General features: G+C 43.6%; 1 protein-coding gene across 3 annotated transcripts in view; it reads left to right on the top strand.

The window, feature by feature from the left end:
* Positions 1 to 18,317, top strand: part of LOC149352486 (sulfhydryl oxidase 1-like) — a 116,270-nt gene that overhangs the window by 15,149 nt on the left and 82,804 nt on the right. For all 3 annotated transcript variants that reach the window (XM_089581677.1, XM_089581676.1, XM_089581675.1), the window contains exons 4-8: positions 1,299 to 1,395; positions 1,939 to 2,108; positions 2,375 to 2,512; positions 5,197 to 5,320; positions 10,155 to 10,271. In XM_089581677.1, the coding sequence (XP_089437803.1) occupies positions 1,299 to 1,395; positions 1,939 to 2,108; positions 2,375 to 2,512; positions 5,197 to 5,320; positions 10,155 to 10,271 (646 nt within the window). The remainder of the gene's footprint in view (positions 1 to 1,298; positions 1,396 to 1,938; positions 2,109 to 2,374; positions 2,513 to 5,196; positions 5,321 to 10,154; positions 10,272 to 18,317) is intronic.

Genomic DNA, 18,317 nt, shown 5'->3' with positions numbered 1-18,317 from the left:
TGCTGTCGTAGCTGTTTACCTGGCTCACTCACTCTGGTGGTTGCTTTCTTGGATGAAAGGTAGGCAGTGCAAGAGCAGAATTGTCCTAGCAGTGTTGTCTTGGTTGTGGATGATGATTGGCAAGCTGACAACTCCTGCTCTCTGCTGCAGTAGACTAGCACAGCTTTTTGGTCTCCCTTCAGCTGTCTCACTCCCAGATCTCTTACCAGGCAGCAAATAAAGCACCAAGGTTTTATGAAGGCAGAAGCTTTGTTGACGTCACAAACGTTGGTTTCTGTTTGCAGCGCAAATTTCTCAATTGTTATTCCAGTTCACTTACATGTATGTTTATTAACAAAACTGTAATTAAAACCAATGTTTCTAAATTTAAAATTGTAACTACAATTGCAAAGACAATTTAAGCATTGTAGCCAAGCACCTTAGCTGTTAAGTGATATGGGATGCATGATTTCTGGAGCTGTCATAAAAGAACCTTTCATACAGCCTTCCTTGTTCAAATGGGCACCGGAAGTAAACACACGCTGTGAAATAAGACAGAAGCCAACAGCCACAGAAACCAAGGGGCACAGGGGATTTTTTTTAAAATTAATTTATTTATTTTGTGGTGTTGATCAATTTAGAATATTACTGAATATGTTATCGCTTAAAGCTAATTGATTAGAAAAGCAGAAGAAAAAACAACCGCATGCCGCCGGTGGGATCCGAACCCACGACCTCCGAATTACGCGTCCGGTGCTCTACCTCTGAGCTACGGCGACGGCTGTCAAACCTTCTGCTTTCGGGGGTATTTATGTTTACAAGTAACCTAACTTACTTGTAAACATAAATACCCCCGAAAGCAGAAGGTTTGACAGCCGTCGCCGCAGCTCAGAGGTAGAGCACCGGACGCGTAATTCGGAGGTCGTGGGTTTGGATCCCACCGGCGGCATGCGGTTGTTTTTTCTTCTGCTTTTCTAATCAATTAGCTTTAAGCGATAACATATTCAGTAATATTCTAAATTGATCAACACCACAAAATAAATAAATTAATTTTTAAAAAAATCCCCTGTGCCCCTTGGTTTCTGTGGCTGTTGGCTTCTGTCATATTTATAACGAGCCCCTTATTCCCCTTCCCTTGTTTGCTGTGAAATAAGTTATCTGTTTTGCTCTTGCTGGCTTGAATTCATATTTGCAAACTTATTGTCAAGTTAAAGTTTTGCTCTTCGAAGTTAGGATTACTTGCATTAATAAAATGTGGCCGACTGGTTGTACTCATTGTCAATACAGCTTTTATGCTGTATATCATATATGCATTTCAGAGTAAGAAGCGTAGAAGAGCTGTGGCAGAATGCACCTGCAATGACAGATACCCAGATCCTTGTGGTGGAACGCAATGCTTCATACATTGGGAAAGAGGTGAGCTGCTATTGTAGTGAGCTTAACTTTTCAAATTTGTGGTGTTTATCTTTTGTCAATTTGATTGGACACATTATTGATTTGTTTCAGAAAATGAATCAACTATGAAAAGGGGTATATAAAGTGTAGTGATAGGCACTATTTTTAATTTGCAAGGTATTTAACAGTTGTTAATCGTGAAATTTATTCTAATTAAAAAAATGTGAGAATTAATCGAAGGTGCAATATGTTATTAACCCCATGGCAAGGCCAGAATGCTACATATTTATCTTTTATTTTTGTCTAAAATGAAAAGAAATGATGGCATTCTTGTCACCTGTTAACAGTAACAGCTATACTTTCTCACTTTGGCTTGCAGAAGTGGACTACACAAAAAAAGAATAAATGCTTATTTTTGCACAGAAGTTCCTTGTCATTTTGGATTTAAGACTTACTTGGATGTATGTGATCAAGATAAGGGTAGCGTGGATGGGTAATATGGTGGAAGTGAAGAGTTACTTGACATCAGGACTCGCATTAAGTGAACGGCACATTCCTGCACAGGTGACCTTGGAGCTATCGTCAAGGCAGTCCATATATGTGCGGCGTCTCGTGGTCTCTTCAGATGGCAGCTGGCTGGAGTCCTTGCTACCCCATGTGACAGATGCTTCAGATGTTCGTTGGGCGGACCTTTATGCTCTTCATCGTAATGGCAGCACGACTAGGATACTCAGGTGTCTAAAGCTGATTCTTCTCATTTTGCCCGAGGACAAGTAATTTAACCATTGGAAATCATTAGGCATTGCATTCTTTTTTCTGTCTTCATGTGAGAGTAACAAGCGTAGCAAATGTGCTTTGTTCTCAGTGTGTAGAACACAGCGACCAGCTCTTGAATGTGTGTTGATTTTTGATGACAGCTCTGCAGTATTTGTTGTTTGTGTTTCTTTGTTTTTTTTTTTACATTTTATGTTTGACTCATGGTTTGTGCTATCATGTACAGGGTGAATGAAGAAAATGGCTCTCGTGAGCGGGTGCTGCGGGCGCTGGAACCTTACATTCGAGTAGCAAGTTCAACTCCTTCTTCAACACCTGCTAGTACAGAGCTGTCGCAGGAAATCAGCCAAGTGGACACGAGCAGGTGAGTGCATGGTGCAGTGGTAATGTGCCAAGCTAAGACTTCCTTTGCCCAAAGTGCAGCAGATCATTTTATGAAACAAACTAGGGCTGGAATATTTTTCTCATGTTGGTAGTTTGGTTAGTACTCTACTAGTTACTATGTACAATATAATTAACATAGTTTGACAGACTTTCCAGAAGCTTAATGTGGACATTCTAGGTATTTTTAACAATTCACCACCTTTGTCTTCATTGTTTTGTGGTGCTCAGAGGTTATTTGGGCTCAGAAATCTTCTGGGAACATCTCTACAGACAATTTTCACGGGCGAAGAAAAAAGCAGCTGTGTGCTTGGGGCAGGGTCCTTTCCTCCTCTCACTGGCTAATGCATCGGCCATGTGGTGGGCTCTGCTTAAGCTGAAGCGGCTGCTTAAGCTGCACTAGGCTTGAAAGCCAGTCATTTTCTTGCACTTCTAGCGCATCATGGCCCAGTATGATTCTTTCGTAGCATACATAGGCCCCAGGGGAGTCTTCAGCAAGTATATGTCTAACCTAGTCTGGTTTTGAGAAAGACATTACCTAGTTGGGTTTTGAGAAAGGAAAAGTGAAAAGAAAATTCTACACTATGCTAGTGGTAGTGCCTTCACTGTGTTGCCTTCACAGATAAACAGTGCAGTACCGTATTTTCCGGTGTATAAGATGCAGCTTTTTTCAAAAATCTTGCTGGTGCGTCCTATACAAGGGTGCGTCTTATACGCGAATTTTTCGTGTTTTTTTTTTGCGAGTTTGGAAATTACTCAGGTTTATGTTCAAGCTTTTTTCACCGAAAAAGTATCGATACCAATAACGCGGTTTTAACACGGTTAATACTTCAATATGGGGACTGCCGTGCACATCTTTTTTAGGTGAACTTTATTATGAAACGGCGGGGATAACGACTTCCGGGATCATAAACACGCGGCAGTTTCGGAGGCCCCAAGCAAAAGTAATGTGAAATGCCAAAAGATGGCGAAAATCATGCTTCTCGCCATTGTCAAGACAAGCCAAGACAAGCCGGCGTTTTTTTTTAGTCACCCTTTGCAACTTTGTTAGCTCCGTGTACATAGTACGTCCGTAGTGCGAAGGGAATGTTTCAGCCGCGTTGCCTCCAGAAATGGGCGAACTTTTTGATAGCGCATCCGAAGATGAAGACTTCAAAGGTTTTATGTTAAAATAAAAAATTGTTACGGACATAAGAAGAGTACTTTTGTTTTTTTTTTCTTTTTTGCTAAAACTTGGGTGGGTATGGCGTGAGTGTTGCCTTTTTAGATCACTTAGCATTGCTTAACTTCTCACAGGTACGATGCACGATGGTCGCACAAGCATGTTTAATTAAGCCTCACTAGCCTAACTGGGTAAATTGGGGTGCGTCTTATACACGGGTGTGTCTTATATACCAACTTTTTGAACGACAGCCTGCATATATGGCAAGTGCGTCTTATACAGGGGTGCGTCTTATACACCGGAAAATACGGTAGTTCTGTTCGGACAGTAGCGAAAAGTCGCATATTAAAAAAAACGCACATCAGGTGCCATCCAATTGCTTTTTGTCCTAAGACTGTGTGTACTGCATGCTTTGTTCACAAATTTTTGTGCATTCTGTACTGAAAATTTTTCTTTTTCAGACGACACAAAATGTGAATATATGCATATTGAAATTGCTAATTAGAACTGTACGTGCAGTCAGTAAGGAAGCGTAAGGGAAGTTATGTATGTGCAGATTTAATTTTAATCCAGAAAATGACCACTATTCACCATTAGATGATTCGCATCGCTTTAGCATACATATCAGTGGAAGAAGCATTAGGTAGCAAAAATGTAGTCCATGTAGGGAACTAGCAGACTACCGACTAAATTTTCAACTTCAATTTTAGGGAGGTGTATTTAGCAAGATAAGAGGAAAAGTCTTCTTTACTCATATTCTTATTGCTGATTTTTATCCGGTGTGCCGCATACAAACTCTGCATACTCTGCTGCATACTGCCGCATACTCTGCTATTTCTGTCAACATTGCGAACATCTTTCTTTCCCTGTGCATCGTTTATTCACAATCAGCTCTTGTTTCTTGGCCGATGCAAATTTGGTCTGCACATAGGTACACTGTGTCAGTGATAGCAGCGGCAGATAAAAGGTTTCCGGTAGTCACAGCAGCCATATAAAATCAATACTTTCCTGAATGCAAGCATCTCCTATGCAGAAGAGCACAAAATAGTGTGATTACACTGCGCAGCCAATGGCTGCTCCTGCTGAGGGAAATGCTGCTGCGGCCAGCCACCCAAGCCATCATGGCGTCCGTGACAAGACCAGTAGCCAGATAACACCACTTCTCCAATATGACAGTGCCCATGGGGAAAAGATCTTTAGAAATAGACAATGCTTCATTTTCATTATCGCATGGGCAAATCTCTTGGGCTGAAGATGCAAAGCTTTGATGTTGAAAGTTGACAAGGCATTTTGCCTCAACCCTGCTATGCGCATTGGGGTCAAGAGCAGAAGTTTTATAGTAAAGCGTGCTTAATATTTGGGCCCACTGCATCGGGAAGAGCACTGGAATGGAGGCAGAAAAGTACTGTGCTCCGCCAGTGTTTGTACAAATACTGAGAGATGCTGCCTGCATTGTGCGCATTGATTCAAGGGTTCTGATGATTTTCCGGGTTGGCGGCCTGCAGGGTGTACCTAGCTGACCTGAACAATGCACTGGCATACTCCCTACGTCAGGAAGTGGCTGGCCACCAGCTGCTCAATCAAACGGAACTTGCTGCTCTTGTGCACTTTGTGGACATTCTGCTCAAGGTGTGTACCTGCTGGATATATTGCTGTTTCACTTTCCATGAGTGCAGGCTTTTTTATCTGTCTTTTACCATAAAGATGGTGATAGTTAAACCTGGATGTAGCGATCCTCCATATAGCTAATTCCTCGATATGATGAAGTTTTTCAGTTGCCCAATGCTGTCCCCATTGAAGCGTGTGTATTTGAGACCTCCATGTAACGAACACCTAGCGGCGGTTGACCTTGATGTAACGAACTCGCTAGGCCGACTGTCTGTTAGCTTGTGCTGAGTTACGAAATTTGGTTGAAAAGTAAAGCACGAACTGGCTTGAGAGGAGCGTCAACGATTGCAACTAGTGACCGCAGTTGAGAACGCGTCCATCAGTGCATCTCCGTTGCTTTCGCTTTCGCTGCCCCACGGTTGCTCGCGTAGCCCGGGATACATGCAACGTTTTTTCAACGATATTTTTGCGGCATAAAATGTCATGGCGTCGCGACACCCGGCTGGAGATACACGGAGCGAAGAAGCGGCGGTGCGCCATCATGTATCCCTCGACGCGAAAACAATTGCGATCAACAAGTGGCAAATACCACTGAGCAGTTAAGTCTGTGAGAGCAGCGATGCTAACTCTTCTGTTAAAATCACGAAAGTGTTCACTTTGACGCCAATGTACTTGCTTTAGCACGCATGCATAAGCATCTATAAGAATTTGCGTGCTCGAACGCATGGCGTCACATACCTTTTGGCGTCTGCTCAGCCGCGGACACCACCAGCTGCAGTTTTCTTCGACACATTCGCTTCAGGAAGGAAATGCAGGCATTTAGACCCAAGATTCGGCCGTGTTTTCTAAACAAAAAAGCGACATTTCAGGTCTGATGTAGCGTTCGTTTTCACGATTCTAACATTTCCGTGCCGAAATCACTGCTTAGCTCGTCGGCCATGGCGGCCATGCTGGTGACGGCAGGCAGAGGCAGCCAAACCGGAAGAACGGGCTTTCCGCACTGGTATGGTTTGCTTCAGCTGCCGCTTCCAGTCTCACCGGATGCCGCGCGTCAATAGACACCTTTAGCATACCGTGTACCATGTTACCGCTACTGGTACCGGAGTACCGGGAGCCAACGCGCAGCCAATGCGCATGCGCAACTTGCCTTGACGGCAACAGATTGCGCCAGGTACCTGGCAGCTGCGTGCGCCTGCTGCATCGAGACCAATCAGCGTGTGCTCACCAGCGGTGGGCGGGCTCCTGGTACTCCGCTAGTGGTAACGGTAACGTGGTACACGGTATGCTAAAGGTGTCTAATATCTGGCGGATGCAGATCAGCGGCAGAGGTGTTTTTCTCGGCGCTGGGCGTCGAGAGCGTGCCGTCGGGCGAAAATCGCTGACTTGCAGCCGTAAAAACGTTTCATGTATTCCGGCCTGAAGCCGCGGCATCGAATAATGGGGTTTTCTGTAAACATTTTGAAGGTGATTTCACCTACATTTATTTCTAATTTTGGTTTCCGTTCTGCATTGCCCTTCGGGTATTCTTGCGAAAACTGCGTGTAACGAAAACCTGGATGTAACAAAAAATCCCGGACTTTTTCCAACTTCGTTATATCCAGGTTTAACTGTATGTGAATAGAAGAATTCAGGTTGGTTTTTTTTTTTTTTTTTGCAAGTCAGTGCAAAAAGATAATGGATTATGTACTTGTACGAATAGCTAATTTGGACACGTGTTATAGATTTTAATTTGCTCATTTACTTTCCTTTGAACTTCACTTTCCAGTCGTCAGTCCATGGCTTGTTAATGAAAATTAATTGCCACAAATGACAGATATGTTAACTTTACTTCATTTGAATAAACAAACAGCACTTCCACATGAAATGCTTTAGTTGACATTTCCTGTTTCTTAAATAAAACAATTTTTAAATTTTAAATACATGAGCACATGAAAGGTGTTGACTAATGGTTAATTTTTATGTGCCCTAGCAAGTCTGGGCTATAAGGCATGCTGTAGTAGAGGTCTGGAATTTATTTCAACCACCTGGGGTTCTAATGGCAACCAAAATTTTAGAAGGCTATTTTGCATTTTGCCTTTATTGAAAAATGTGGCTACCATGGCTGACATTGAACATGACGACTCGTAGCTGGGTACGATAGCCTAGTGAGCCACCGTGCCACTGAAAAAAACCCATTCCAAGGAGGCTTGTCTACAGGAGGTCCTGTAATGTATAGCTAACTTGAATTTGGGCAGTAGCTGAAATTATCATAATGCTAATCGCAGGAGCGGTAATGCCAAGGAGAGAAAAAAAAAAGTCCACCTTTATGTGTTGAGTCAGCTATGTGCGTGACTTTTTCAGTACAACTTGTTTTACAAGTTTCTGGAACCAATAAAAATCATTAACTAGGGAAGTAGGAAGTGAAACAATCAGCTCAAGTTAAATGTGGTTATTTAATGTGCTTAACTTCCTCAGTAAAAAAGTTTGGGTGACCTTTAAGCTGTGCCTTTAAAGGTATGACACAATAACGTTAATGTGTCCAAGCCATGGCTCCTCTTGCTCACGCAGACACGGACACTGCTTCCTCTTTCACAGTTGCAATCTTTACTTAAAAGACCACACAACATGCATATAAAGGCCTGCTTTAATCAAGCTGTATGAACGTGCCTGCGGGGCCTGCGAGTAGCATGTCTGACTTGCAACAGAGGATCAGCGGTTCGACTCCCGACCAATTACTCCAATTTTCTTTTCAGCGCAACCTATTTACTTATATATTTACTTGTCCTAATGTCATTTGAGTCATGTCACGACCTTCAAATCACCGGTTTTCTGATGAAGAAGAAAGACGGGCGAGTTGGTGCTTTTGGTTCACTAGCTGTAACAGAGTAACTAGAGCTAAAACACAAAGGACAACCAAAAGAAAAGATACCAATATACGCTAACATATGCGCGCAATAGTGGCAGCCTTGATGCCATAGGTAGCACAAGAGGGTTCTCGCACAGCTTCTGCCCTCACCGTTCGACCACGTTCCTACACAGCACTCGCGGTAATACAGGACATACTACATCCACCGCTATGGACGAGGGTGGCGCTGGTGAACACTCGGAAGGTTCGCTTACACTACGCATAAATACCCCCGAAAGCAGCAGATTGGACAGCTGTCGCCGTGACTCAATTAGTAGGGCACCGGACACGAAATTCGGAGGTCGTCAGTTCGTATCCCACCGGGGGCATGTGGTTGTTTTTTCTTCTGTTTTTATTAGTCTCTCATTGATAAAAAATTGGAAATTAAAAAAGAAAAACATCTCCTATGCTCCTTGGTTTCGATGGCTGTTGGCTTCCGTCATGATATCTGGTTTGGTTTATCGTTAAGGGATCGAGACTGTGCAAAATGCTCGAGTCATTATCCATCAGTCATGCAAGGACTGTCCTGCTCTTATGCATAAGCTTAGTATGTTGAGAGGTAGCTGTTGTTTCAGTTTGTCCACGTTAGCTGAGAGGACATGAAAATGTATGCTAGTAAGACAATACAAATTATACATATTCGTAGCGCAACGACGGACAGAAACACAAAGAAAGAAAGATAAGAGACAACAAAACGAGGACTGTGAAGGAAGACGGGAGACACACGAGCGCTAACTTGCAACGGTTTATTGAGAACCGCAGAGCATAATATAAAGGCACGTCATGGCCTAACATCACGCATGTGCAGCTAGCAAAATTATCTGGGACATCTCAAGGAAGGAACTAAAATACTCTAAAATATAGGAAATGCAGGATCGAAAATATATTACGCTATACATTTTCATGTCATGCCGTACCAACAAGCCTAAACTGCCACATTAGTTGGCTAAACAAGAGGCTAACTTACCGTATTTCAAACTCTAAGTTATCACCTGCATTGTAATATTTACGGTTCCTAATCGTACCTGAGATACTTAAGTGGTGCTGTAAGCTCTTTTTTTTACTTTTTTATGCCTTGAATTACCAACTACCTTTAATCACCACAGTATTTTTTCCTGTTAGTGGGAGCTCTTGTTCCTAAAACTAATTATTTATGTGACCATATTTGTAGCAAGTGCTCTGGTTTCTTGAGGTGTGTATTAGTGAATGATATATAGCATTGGTGTGGCAAGAGTATTATATTTTGTGTGTTAATTTTTAGTGTGAGGCTATAAATATATTCATATTGTTTTTATGGCTTCAATCTCATTAACATTTCTTTTTTCTGTTCATTTTATACGGTCGGATTACTGTTGCCTTCTTTAAGTTTGTATATGTGTGCACTTGATGCATTTTGATGTCCGTTTGTTTTTTAGGGTTTGAACATTTAGTGGATTGTTTGCACTTCAAAATTGTCTTGAGAGTATCCACCTTACGCACGTATGCCATTCAACATTATAAGGCAAAGGCATTGACTTCATTCAAGCGATCATGTTTGTTTAAAGTGGCCATTTTTAGTGTGAATATTTGCTAGCGCTTAGCGAACGCACGAGACAAGAACACAAATACACAGGACTAGCGTCTGTCCTGTGTATTTGTGTTCTTGTCTTGTGTGTTCACTAAACGCTAGCAAATATGATTCCAAACGCTTTCTAACTAGCCCAAATTTCCGCCTTAATTAGTGTGAATATTTATCAATAGGATGTAGTACACTACTGAGGCACTCAGTTCAAGGCAGTGATGCATGAAGAGCTTTGTTTGCACTTGCGGGGTGTCCACTTTCCTTTGCCCTTTCTTTTGGCTTGTAGCTGAGCCCTGATGTGAAGAATTCTATGCCTTGATACGACCTTTATATTTTTTTAACCCCAAGGCTTTAAGCTATCCATAATTTTTATTGTTGAACAAAAACTAAAATGTGCCACTGGGAAACAGTATTTTCCAGGAAGTGAGTCGATGAAGCAGATGCTGCAAAACTTGCACACCTTCGTGACATCATCTGGAGGAGACTCTTTACGGGGAGAAGACCTTTCATCTTTTCTTAACAAGCAGGTGAGCTTAGCTTTGTAAGGTACACGTTAAGAAGCATCTTGTTGTTGTACAGTTGTTCACAACAGTGTGATGGTTGAACCAACTACCAAAGGAAAGAGCACCGAAAGAGGGGAACAGAGAAAGAGTTTAGAAGGAGCTTTTCTGGTTTGTTGCAAAAAGCTTAACCCTTATTTACTTGGATAGAAATACGTTTTCCTGTGTATACGACTTTTATATGTTATCTAATGCCGATTAAATTCAACTTCCTCTGTATCAAGTCGCCTTCTTGGTTGTTGTTAAGCATAAAGTATAGGATGCGAGCAGATAGCAGAGATAAATGTACAAGGGCAGTATTTAAACAGAAATAGTCGTTATTGGTTGGTCCTCCTGCTGTAGGAATGTGGTTGTTTTGAAGAGGAAAAATTCTGCGCAAGTTTTAACATCTATTTAGGTTGAAAAAGGGCAATGTGTTGCACATTGACCCTTTAGTTGAACTTTTTACTTCTTCACCGTGCTGCTTTGGTTGTTATTCTAATGTACAGCACTTTGCCAATTTTTTATGAATACCTCTTTGTTGTAGCTCACACAGTATGTTCCTGTCTATGAAAACTAGTATTTTATTACGCTTTTCTGGTGCTTTAAGATCTAGGTTACTAACAGAGAGCCACTTTGACTCTGCTTTGTATTTGAATTGGCAAAAGCCTCTTTACAATCAAACCTCATTAACTATAGTGACCAGGTTGATAATTGTAAGATAGTTCAGTGTAATAAAAAATTTATATGAAATTTTGTCGAAAAGCACATGCAAGGGCAGACAATTTAGGCAGTAAACGGGTAGTAACTGAGGAGGCACATAAGCAGGGAGACACCTTTTTCGAATTTTTTATGCCATTTTGAAGACACTGGCAGTGATTTTGCAGGTTGCGAGAGAATGCCAGGTAGGTTGGCTTCTCTGCACAGCACTGCCAGCACTCGCTGGCAAATAAAATGGTAGCTAAGGTGGCTTCCCCGCCTGACAGCAATGTCGCATGGAAAGGAGGTATGTTACGCCGCTACATTATCTTGGTAGCACCACCGCTTTCCCCACCTTCATGACAATTAACCTCAGCCGGACAGCCGCACTGCAGGATACTGCATGGATAAAACTGTCAATACTATTGTATCTTCCATGGTGCTGTTGATGTGTGTGAAAAAAAGGTGTGAGCCATGGCATGAACTTGTCGCATTGCCACTTGCATTCATGTAGCACAGTGAAGCCTGCTGCTTGCCATCAGAGTGAACGCTCTTTGGCTCTGGGGAGTTGGACATATCGGCTTTATGGCCAAGTGTGTTTGGTACATAACGTAAACATTTCTTGTTTTTGTTGCTTGCAAAGTTTTTGGAAAAGTTTGGTGTAGCCAATAGCCAGTTATGTTTATGTTCAATGTAATAAAGGAGATATCAAGATGTGAAACAGCTAATTTAAACAAGACTAGTTGCTTGCACAGGCTATTTTTCATGATAAAATTATGGCGAAAACAGATGTGTTGTGTTGCTTGCCATCGCCATTATGTACCAATGAGGAGTTTTGTTAAGACCTGAGCTGCAATCGCCCAGAGCTGTGAGGTGTGTATCTCGCGTCATGAGGTCCTGAGACAAATGTGCCTTTGGCAGTGCTAATGAGGGAGCTTGGTCCAGCTTTTGCTGCAGAAAATGAAAGTTTTTTTGCAGCAGCAGCCTGTGGGGAGTCATCTTTGAATGCTGGGCATATTGTTGATATACGGAGGAGAGGGTTGGAGATCCTCACTTCTCATTGGTTAGAAAAAGGCTAAGAAACAAACAGAAAACCAGTACATATTCATATATCTGAGCTAAACACTTTGCTGGCGCTCACATTCACTGTTAAACTGAAATAGATGCATTATTGAGCATCGGCCATAAAACCAGGAATATGTTGCCATTTAAACTTCTTAGCTAATGTTCCCGTTCTTTTCACCTATTTAGAAAAGGTTCCATGGCTTTTAACAGGCTCTCTTTTACTAGCCATAGCTGATAGCATAAAAAAATTTCCAAAGCTTTGACTTATGTCTGGTGCAACGAACTCTTAGTTTTAGGTACTACAGTCAAACCCACTTATAACAATACCGCTTTTAACAATATATCGGATATAGCAATGGACAGCCGCGGCACCGTCACCTTTGCAATGTGTTCTATGGTAAAATAAACCGCTTATAACAATGCTATCATACTAGACTGTCGGTTATAACAATTAAATGTAGTCATTTGGAGCCAACCCTCAAAGACGCTTACGGCGCAAAAAACGCGCGCGCGTATGCGGAGCCGCCCGCACAGTGGCCACAGAGTGGCTGCGAAAAGATCACGTGACGACGCATACGAGGCAAGGCGCATGGGGTGAGCCGGAGAAGCTTGTATGACTCGGAGGAGGAGAAAAGATGGGCACTTTCCTCTGAGCAGAGGTGGAGAGGGTAGGGAGGCGCTTCCTTTTGTTGCTTTTGTATCCGCGTGGGGAGCAGTCCATTCTGAGGGTGCGCCGCCTGTTGAAAACGCGTCACGGCATTTCAGTGTGGGCTGCCCCATCTTTCCCACTTTCTTTGGCTCCTGCTTCACGAGCTGCACGTGTTCCGAGGGCAGCGTACAGCGTCAAAGCACGTGTGTTGCCAGCGTGGTTTTTATCATCTGCCATCACTGGCCTCGGTTCTGCTGGTTCTGCAAGCCCATCGGATTCCTCCCCAGAGTTCAACAATGGACGATTCTCCTTCAGGAAGCGCGGCCAGCGTGGCTCTACCGGATCAACTGCCGCAGAAGAGAAAGCAAGCGGCAATATCTTTGGAAACGATGCAAAACATTTTGAGGGAGCACCGAGGTGGTGAAAAAGTGTGCAACCTAGTATGCAAGTACGGCCTGTTGCAGCCAACGGTTTCAACCATTATCCGCAACGCGCTCAAGATGACTGAAAACGAATGCCATGCTAGTGCTGGCCATGCTATGGAGGACGGCCGGAAGAGAATTCGGCATGGTGCCTACAAAGACATGGAGGAGGCACTGTATCAGTGGTTCCTTAGCGCACGTGCTATGAACTTGCCAATTAGTGGCCCGATTTTAGCAGAGAAGGCGAAGCACTTTGCGTATCTCCTTCAAAACACCGATTTCCAGCCTGCTGGTGGCTGGATTCAGCGCTTTAAGGAGAGGCACGGAATCGTCTACAAGGCAGTCGTGGGCGAGGCAGGGTCGCTCGATGTCGACGCTAGGCGGAAGTGGTTGGAAGAGACACTGCCGGACATCCGCGAAGCATATGCAGACCGGGACTTGTACAATGGTGACGAGACCGGGCTATTCTTCCAAATGCTTCCGTCAAAGATGCATGCACTCAAAGGCGATCCCTGTAAGGGCGGCAAGCAGAGCAAATTGCGGGTGACTGTTTTCCTCTGTGTGAATATGGACAGCAGCGACAAGTGCCCCGCCTTCGTAATTGGAAAATCTAGGAATCCCTGCTGTTTCCGTGGTGCTGCGAGGATTCCAGTTCGTTACCGTCATAATAAGAAAGCGTGGATGACGCGTGAACTTTTCCGCGAGTGGCTGTGCGAGTTCGATCAGCGGATGCAGCATGAAGGCAGGAAGGTGGCGTTGGTCCTTGATAACTGTACTGCACACCAGACTGCTCAGAAGCTGTCGCATGTGAAAATTTTCTTCCTGCCGCCGAACACGACTGCAGGCTTGCAGCCCATGGACGCAGGCGTGATTGCATGCTTCAAGGCATTGTATCACCGGCGGGTGTTGAGCAGGCTTGCTCTTAACCTGAACATTGCTTTGCCTGAATGCCGACCCGCTCCAGACTTTAAGATTTCGCTCCTGATGGCTGTTCAATTCATTTTTGGGGCATGGGCAGAAGTCAGCTCCTCCACCGTCATGAATTGCTTCCGAAAAGCGGGCTTCGCCGGGGATATCAGTGACACGGAGTGTCACGAAGCTCCTGCCAATGGAGCGATTACAGAACTTTGGTCTATGGTGTGCGGTGATGATGGCGACACGGAAGAACTTGAAGAATTCTTGCACGCCGACGATGCAGTCAGCACAAACGAAGAATTGACTGACGAGGCGATCGTTGCAGCAGTCACCGGCGCGAAAGACGATGACGAAGATGAACCGGAGCCTGTACAAGTTGTCTCTCATCAGGAGGCCTCAAGAATGATCGAGTCCCTGCGGGACTTCGTTTTTGCAAAAAACCTTTCACTCAGACATGTCCAACATTTGGATGCCCTCCAGAACGATGTCAGCAAGATTGCCGTGAAGCAGTCGAAACTCACCGATTACAGGTTTGTTTCAGCAAAGAAGTGAGAAGTGCAAGCTATTTTGCCCTATTAAATGCTTTCAAGTTTTCATGTTTTCTTTGTTTTTTTTCGGGCACTAAGGGATTTTTCAAGCTGAGAGGCAGCCGCAGCAACCTTCTCGTATTTTTTACAATGCGCCTTTCGGTGCCACCAAAATGATGCCTCGGCGGAGCTCGCATGTCACTTGTCGTCCGTGACCCCTCTTTGCAGTTGTGCTTTTTTTCGTGAAACCCGTTTATAACAATTATTGGTTATAACAATGGAATTTTCGTGGCACTTGAACATTGTTATAAGTGGACTCGACTGTATATACCAGGTGTTTCAGAGAAGACGAAGTAATTTTCAAAAATAGGCCTTTTGGCGTAGAAATATGGCTTTTGCGGCTTAGTATTACTAGTGTTGGCACACACCAGAAAACTGGTGAATTGCTTTAAGTAGTGAGCTGGTTAACTAATTTTTTATAGTTGACTAACTATTAGAGTTAGGTGCCTAGTTGCAATGAGAGATTTGTAGCTGGTCGTTAATAATAGCCGTGTCAATTTTTAGAATTTGAAAAACACGATTATTCTCAGCACTCTGGCTCAGCAAAATTTGGCTACATCTTGCCAAAATACATGTGCTTTTGAAAAGCATACAGGCAAAGCAACCTTTCCAGTGCATGTGTAACTAGTCAAAAAAGCCAAATTTTGTGGAGCCACAGCTCCAAGAGTAATACGTTTTCTAAATTCTAAAAACTGATATGGCTATTACTAGCAACCGGCTACAAATCTCTAATTGCAACTAGGCACCTAACTCTACTAGTTAAAAGTTAATTATTAAGAATTAATTAACCAGCTTACTACTTAAGACGATTTACCGGTTTTTCTGATGTCTGCCAACACTGGTAATACTATGCTGAAAAGCCATATTCTTTCATAAAAAAAACCTGTTTTTGAGAATTATTTAAAATCTTCCCTGAAACACCTGGTATGTATTATATACACTTGAACCCGATTATTTTGAACTCGGTTAGATCAAATTATTCTTTGTATCGAATAATTTCTGAGCATCATAAAGCCACAATGTGAGCCTGTAGGAAAATGTGCGGTTACATCATACACAAATTATCCATCACCTCCGATAGACAGAACTCCAGATAACACCGGGCAACTTAAGAAGTTGGCTTTCCCTCAACATATCTCCGGGGGTTAGCTTCTCCGCAGGTCCGATCGAACTTTGGACAACTCCAGTCAACTCAAGAAACTGGCTTTTCGTCAGCACATCTCCGAATGATAGTGCGCAGACCGATAATTATGCAGATTTTCCATGACATAGGCGGTGGGCGCGTACCCAGCCAACCAGAATATTCGTGTTTAGCTCTTTGTTTCTGTTGTGCCTTCGTCGTCATGCAGGTCGTACTTTCGATGTGTCGTGCTACCATTGGTAATTTCGCGTGGTGTTCTTTGTCTATGTGTGCGTGTGATGGCAGCCCCGAAACGGCAGAACCTCCTGTTTTCCATGAAACTGGAAATTACCAAGCGAGTTGACCGAGATGAGAAGAAATCTGAAGTTGCTTGCCACCGGCATGGATGGATCGACGAAGCTTCGACCACTCGTGATCAGAAAATGCAAGTCTCTGCGATGCTTGCAGGATGCGCTTTTGGTTCTGATGACCTAGAGGTCCAATCTAAGGGCGTGGATGACCCGTGAACTTTTTGCCAAGTGGCTGAAATCTTGGATCGACGACCTGATAGGCCAAGATTGGTACGTCGGTGCCGGCCGCTGCGGTGCTAGTTCTGCCAAATGCAACGTCGGTGCTTCAGCCCTTGGACCAGGGGATAATCTGCACAGTGAAGGTTGGTTTTCGGAAATGTCTGATTGGATGGCTCCTACAGAACCCGAGGACTGGAAGAGACTTAAAAATCGACCTCTTAAGCACTCTGGAAAGCACCCTGTCTAAGCTGAGTGGGTTGTGGAATGATGTCAAAATGAAACTATACAGATCTGCTTCTGACATTCTGGTCTCTGCTTTCCCGAGAAGACTGAGCAAATTTTTTGTCGGGTGAGCTCGACGAAGCTGTCTCAGGTCTTGATGGTTTGTGGAACCACTTGTTCGAATTTTCTGGTGCTATTTTTGATGGGGCAGCTGTGGGCGACTTTATCTCCACAGATGACGACGTTGAGACCGGGGGAGAGCTTGTGGTTGAAGACATATTGCCGGCGTCGCGGATAACCAGGGCATCACTGATGTGAATTGTGCCAAGGACTTGAGAGAACCTGTGCGCATGTGCTTTGACGTGCTCCGTGTGCTCAGCATGGTTCGTCACTATTGCGTGTCGATAGAAGGCTGTGGTTGTGGTCTCAGCTGTTCAGAGCCCATCGATAACATTGAAAAATGTGTTCTCTCCGAGGCAGTGAAGGTGGAGAAACAAAAAATTCACCACTGTTTTGCTCGGTAATCTGCACACAATAAGTGTCTATTGTACATTTTTTTATATCTCTGTGTGTTTTTATGTTGCTGAATTTACTGCTACTTTTATATCTTATTACACGTTATATCGAACTCGTAGGCATTTTTTTGCAAGTTAGATATATGTGAATTCGACTGTATATGTTCAGCTGTAAATCTGCCACACCTTGATCACAGGCATTTTCCCAGCAGTATAGTGACGTGTTGCAAGTTGTTGGTGCACATAAGTGTACTTTTGGCGATACCAAGTTTGGTGATACCAATGACAGTATATAGTTTGTACTAGTGCTTTTTCTCTTACCCTTCTTATTTTGCTCAGAGTGGCTCCCTGGTAGCATACAAAGTAGGGCCTTCTCTTCTTTAGCATTTAGCGGGAGGTTACTGTGGAAGTTGCAAGAGCACTTTTAGTTTACCGTACAACCGCCCAAACGCAACGATAACTAATGCCGCAGTGGCGCCATCTGATGTTTTAATGTAAAAACATTTTGTGTCGTATTTTTCGCACTTAGCCAAGGCATTGGCCAAGCTCATCCAAGTCGTATCACGTAGATAGCCAGTTGCATGGTGTCCCCGATGAGTCGCGCACTGCGCAGTCGAGGCAGGGCCTAGCTCTTTTTAAATTTTTTGTAGGTAACCGAACCGAGCAAGATTTTTTAAGAACGTCATGGCACATACTAGCATTCTTTCGGACCCCTACTGCCCTACAGCCAAAACGGCTACTTTTGGCAAGGCTATGACTACCTTAGCATAAAAATCCAAATCAAGCCAATCCACAGTCGGCGGTGTTTGTTAGGGTTAGGAACGGTGGAATCGTTATATAGAATCCAACATAGGGAAAGTTAATGACTCATTCGTTCTGCTGTCGGCAAGAGGAGGCCAAGCGAATATCACACGTTCCATTTAAGGGCAATGAATATGCCTAAAAACCCAATAAAATGACATTTTCTCTCTGAAGTGGGCGACATGGGCGCCACCATGTTCACAACGCTATTTTTCCTGGCGTACGCGAGAGCACGCACGCTAAATTCGAAAAATAGCGTATGTAACGCGAACATACGTAAGACATCGGTTTGAAATAGCGTTTGGTGCATGCGCAGTACGACTGTCACTATTTTATAGCGTATGCTATGCCTTTGCGTATGTCTACGTATGCTATACTAAAACTCTCTAATATGGAGTTGTCCAAATGTTTGCATGGTGCAACACTGAAGGAGCTTTCAAGAGGTAGCCGCATGAGAGTGCCAACCATTCTGCTCTAGTAGCTACCACTCCACACCATGCTAGCTTGTA

The sequence above is a fragment of the Amblyomma mixtum genome, chromosome 3, assembly GCF_055824585.1.
Source record: "Amblyomma mixtum isolate Tamu chromosome 3, ASM5582458v1, whole genome shotgun sequence".
NCBI classification, from domain to species: domain Eukaryota; kingdom Metazoa; phylum Arthropoda; class Arachnida; order Ixodida; family Ixodidae; genus Amblyomma; species Amblyomma mixtum.
Note: the sequence above shows the minus strand (reverse complement) of the source record. Positions and strands in the feature narration are given on the sequence as shown.